Source organism: Eurypyga helias, unplaced genomic scaffold (genome assembly GCF_000690775.1).
Source record: "Eurypyga helias isolate BGI_N326 unplaced genomic scaffold, ASM69077v1 scaffold15998, whole genome shotgun sequence".
Taxonomy (NCBI): Eukaryota; Metazoa; Chordata; class Aves; order Eurypygiformes; family Eurypygidae; genus Eurypyga; species Eurypyga helias.
Window position 1 is genome coordinate 2,966 of NW_010265095.1, and position 4,857 is coordinate 7,822.

Consider the following 4,857-nt stretch of genomic DNA (forward strand, 5'->3'; position numbering starts at 1 on the left):
AGGGCTCTGACAATGATTAAACTGGCCAACCCAGATTTCCCGGCAAGGCAACGCTGGGCTGGGATCCGGTGGTTCATATTATGCAAATCACCTGGATCTGGGAGCATGAACGTTTCAGGCTGGAATTCCCCTCGGGCCGCCAGATCGCGTTACGCAGCCTGCTATAAAAGAGGAGACAAAGGCAGGGCTTGCCCATCGGCACCAGCCTCCCCGGGCCCATGAGCAGTGGCTAGCAGCGGGGCAGGGTTCCTCCGTCTCCCCTTGCTGCTCTCTGGATTAGCTGGCCTTGCCGGGATTGTCATCACAGAAGGTACCAAAGCTTTTTCGTCCGGGGCCTGTTGACGTCCCCCAGCCTGGGACGGCTGCTTTGCTCCTCTCCTGTGCAGCTTTGCTCTCAACTGGGGGATGCGCTTGGTCTTTTCTTGCTACGCACCTGTTCTCTAAACCTCAGCTGCCAGCCCTGTCGGGGAGCCTGTGAGACGGCAGCCTGGAGGGGCCCCCCCTGGGGGGGCCCCCCTCCAGCTCCCAGGTTTTGTCAAGCGAACAATAAGATTTGGCTCTTCCACAAGGACCAGGTAGGGACTTGGTCCCCTCCTGGCTGCAGAGTTACTGGGATGTGCTTCTTGTGGCTGGTTGAGAGGACTGGAACTGCTGGTACCAGAGTCCCTGCGGCAGGCAGTGGGGCAGCAAGCTGTGACAGCCTCAGCACTGCTGTGCCATGGGGCTGGGAGAGCACTCAAAGGCAATGCCCGTCCCTGCGGAGCGGCTGTGCAACACCATTCCCGGCGGGCCACCTGCTTGCTGTCCCTTTGTGCTGGCTGCCAATGGGGCTAGTGAGGCCAGGCAGCTGGGGATGGGACTCTTCAGCAAGCAGGGTGACACTGTGTCCCCGATTTGCTCTGGCTCAGCCTCCCTCACTCCCGGCCCCGGGGCAGTGGTGAGTCAGGCCCCAGTCCCAGCCAGTGAGTGCTGTTGGCTGTTTCTTCAGAAGGGACCTGAGAGGTGTCAGTGGGGGGAGGGAGGGAGGGGCCCATCCTCACCCAGCCTGGTCTCAAGGGCTGCTGCCAGGTGCCGCAGCCTTGGGTCATCCCTGCCTCCACGAGGCCGGGACTCACTGTCATCTCTCAACGCAGAGCTTGATGGCGGGTTCTTGCGAGATCAGCAACATCTTCTCCAACTACATCAGCGCCATGTACCAGCCAGATGAGGTGCAGCCAACCCTGGATGTGCTGGGACACCTTGGGGATGACAGTACCCTGGGGCTGAGCCTTCCCACCAGCCAACCCCTGGAACAGAGCCCAGGTAGGACTGAGGTGGTCGCTTCACCGGGACCCAACATGCAAGACAGTGCAGCTGGCTTGGAAGAGCATTGCAAGGTCCTGGTCCCACTGGGGCAAGTCAACAGCTTGACCCATGCCTCAGTTTCACTAGGGTGTGTGTGCTGAAAGGTTGCTGGGTGGCACATGACTGCTTGGAGTGCATCATAAGGGGGATGAGGGCCTCATTGCCCTCCTCCACCAGCACACCCCAGGGGACAGGCTGCCAGGGCTTACCAGGAGCATCCCACAGTTTACAGGCCTGGTGGGAGGGATCCTACTCTGCTGGTGGGACTGTCATGGGATGGCGCTGGGGGAGGCACAGGGAACACACCAGCAGAGCAGGGTGGATCCCAGCACAGATGGTACAAATGGCACTGAAACCAACAGTGAGGGGAGCATCAGGTAGTTGCTGTTCCCCAGGACAGGAGCAGGACAGAGCAAGGCTGGTGACCCAGGAGCAGGTGCTAAGAGCCTGTTAGTCCCACAACTCTCTAAGCACAGGGGGCACTGTGCCCGGTGTGATTGCCATGAGTCCCGACCTGGTGCCCAGCTGCATCCAGCAGCCTGTGCACGGCACATGGTGCTGGCATGGCCACCCTCCCCCTGAGTCCTGCTCTCCATCCCTCACAGACAAGCCAGAGTGGTTCAGTGAGCTCCCATACTTCTGGACGAAGGTGCAGGTCCTGGAGTGGATCAGCTACCATGTGGAGAAGAACAAGTATGATGCCAGCTCCATTGACTTCTCCTGCTGCAACATGGACGGGCATGCGCTCTGCCACTGCACCAGGGACCAGATGCGCCTCATCTTTGGACCCCTGGGGGATGAGCTCTATGACCGCCTGCATGAGATCAGTGAGTGTCCCAAAGTCCCCTTTGACCCCAGGCCTGGCAGCTCAAAGCTGAGAAACCCACACCAGCCATGGATCCCTTCCTTCCTGGGCACTGCGGAGAGCTGCCTGGAGGAGGTTGCACTGGGTAAACTGTACAGGAGGATGTGGGGGCACAGACCAGAGCACAGGTGGGGAGGGGTCAGATCCCACTATGCGTCATTCCCTACCATACCAAATAGGCATCACTAATTCCAGTCCCTCCACCCCTGCAGCCTCTGACGAGCTGAACTGGATCATTGACTTGCTGGAAAAGGAGGATGTGACTTCCAAAGAGACCTTTCTGGACTCCAGCCATCTGGGTAAGGGGGGGTCCCTGGCTGAGCCTTTTCCCCAGTGACCACCTGCTGGTGCAGGCAGCGCTAACCCCTTCTTCCCTTCTCTGCACCTTCCAGAGCTGGGAAATCCCTGTGCCAAGGACTGCCTGGAGGACATGAAGTCCACAAACCCTTTTCTATCCACAGATTTCACCTGCTTGCCTGGTGCCATGTCCCCAGGCAGCTCTGATGTCTCAGGTCAGTGTTTTGCCCGGCGAAATGCTCCCTTCGCTTGAGCTGATCTGAGATCAGTGGGGAACTGCCCCACTGCCAAGGGTGGGTTTGGGTCTTGCACCAGGCTGCCTGGAGGGTCCTGTGGGTGGGGGGAGGCTGGGGGAAGCAACTCCAGATGTCAGCAGCTGTGATCTGAGCCCAGCTCCTTTGCCTCTCAGGGCCTGTGATGTCCCACAGCCCCAACTCCCAGGACTCCGGTGGAAGTGACCTCGACCTCGACCCTGCAGAATCAAAGCTATTCCCCGGCGGTGAGTTGTTTGCGTCCTGCTGAGAGCTGGGAGAGGAGGTCTTGGTCCTGGGCACTTCCAGCAGCTGCAGAGCGCATCCTGTTTGGGAATGATTTAGGGACAACACCTGCACATCCATCCTCACATTGGGAAGGAGGGAGGGGGTTGGTTTTCTGTGCCCCTGGGTCTGTTTCTCTTCACTGAGCACGGTGATGGTGCAGGTTCTGAGGCAGAGCCAGGGCTGCAGTGAGCTTGGTGGAAAGGGGTAGATGGTGGCAGCTGGGTGAGGGCTGCAAGCCAGAGATCCTGGGCACTGAAAGCCATGTTCAGTATTGATCCCAACTGGTGATGGTACTGGGAACACTGGAGATGCAAGGAAGCAGCAAGGTTTGAGGAATGAACAGCACGCTGCCCTAAGCACGGTGGCACAGATGTGGGTGGGATGAGGCTGGAGGGAATGGGGAGACCTTGCTCTTACCTGGACCTGAAAAGAAGGTGCAGCCCCTGATTTCTCCCTGCCCCCAACCAGCTCTCCCCTGGGCTTCTGTTCCTGGGGAGATCTCTGTGCACAGGGAGTGGGGAGCTGCAACCCAGAATGCTTTGCACAGTATAACGTGTCCCCTTGTCTATGTGCACAGATAGCTTTGCAGGGAGCAAGAAAGGGGACAGCAAACACGGCAAGCGGAAACGGGGAAGGCCCCGAAAACTCAGCAAGGAGAGCAGAGACTGCCTGGAGAGCCGGAAGAGCAAGCACTGTACGTGGACCCTCCAGCCCAGGAGGAGCTGGGGCTGCCTCCCTCAGCTTGGCTCCACAGGGGGAGATGGGAGAAAGGGCCATGTCTTCTGGCCATGGCCCTTGGTAGGGGGATTTAGGGAGATGCGAAGTGCAGGGACCTGCAGGATCTTCTCTCCTCTACAACTTGTTCTCCTCTTCCAGCCCCAAGAGGTACCCACCTGTGGGAGTTCATCAGAGACATCCTGATCCACCCTGAGCTGAACGAGGGGCTGATGAAGTGGGAGGACCGGCGGGAGGGCGTCTTCAAGTTCCTGCGCTCAGAGGCAGTGGCTCAGCTCTGGGGACAGAAGAAGAAAAACAGCAGCATGACCTATGAAAAGCTGAGCAGAGCCATGCGGTGAGTGCCCTCCACTGTCGCTGTGGGTACCTGCCCCACAGGGCTTGGTCAGACCCACCAGGACTTAGCCTTGATCCCCCATAGCAGCTCCCCAGCATGTGGTGATGCATCCAGAGCCCTGATTCCACCTCCATCTTCTCCAGATATTACTACAAACGAGAGATCCTGGAGAGAGTGGATGGGCGACGACTGGTGTACAAGTTTGGGAAGAACTCCAGTGGCTGGAAGGAAGAGGAGGTGCTCAACAGAAACACGGAGCTGTAGGAATCCTGGATGAGCCAGGGTCTGTCAGGCCCCTTGGGGCCAGCCCTGAGCTGGGCTCCTTGGCAGGAAACTTTGCCTGCAGCTGTATCTGGAAGCTCCTGCCCCATGCAGCGTGTGAAACTCTGACCCCATGGGCATGCTCGTGCGTCCTGGTGACTGCTGGCACTGAGGTGTTTAAAGCTAATATTTTGGCTCCAGTAGGTAACTGTAAACCGTTATTTCCCTTGCTGGATATGTACCTGCGACTGGAGTCACAGTGACTGTGGCTGTTTCAAAGCCTGAAAAACTGCTAAGGGGAAGAGAAGTTTGAGTGGCATCTGGCACTGCAGAGAGGGTCCAGCAGGTCTCCTGTTGTCACCCTGCTCCTGCCTGGGCAGAGGGGCAGCACCACCGTCTCAGCTGGGACCAGACAAACCTTGTTCCACCTCTGGGGTCACCCCTCATGGCTGCTCGCACTGTGCTGAAGATGCCCACCA

At 58.6% G+C, this 4,857-nt stretch overlaps 1 protein-coding gene across 1 annotated transcript; it reads left to right on the forward strand.

The window, feature by feature from the left end:
* Positions 1-1,137: 1,137 nt before the first annotated feature.
* ELF3 (E74-like factor 3 (ets domain transcription factor, epithelial-specific )) lies at positions 1,138-4,381 on the forward strand. The gene is made up of 8 exons (XM_010156608.1): positions 1,138-1,302; positions 1,950-2,171; positions 2,422-2,508; positions 2,602-2,721; positions 2,916-3,005; positions 3,623-3,739; positions 3,922-4,117; positions 4,261-4,381. The coding sequence occupies exons 1-8, from the start codon at positions 1,140-1,142 to the stop codon at positions 4,379-4,381; spliced, it is 1,116 nt and encodes a 371-aa protein (XP_010154910.1). The 5' UTR covers positions 1,138-1,139.
* The last annotated feature ends 476 nt before the right edge of the window (positions 4,382-4,857 follow it).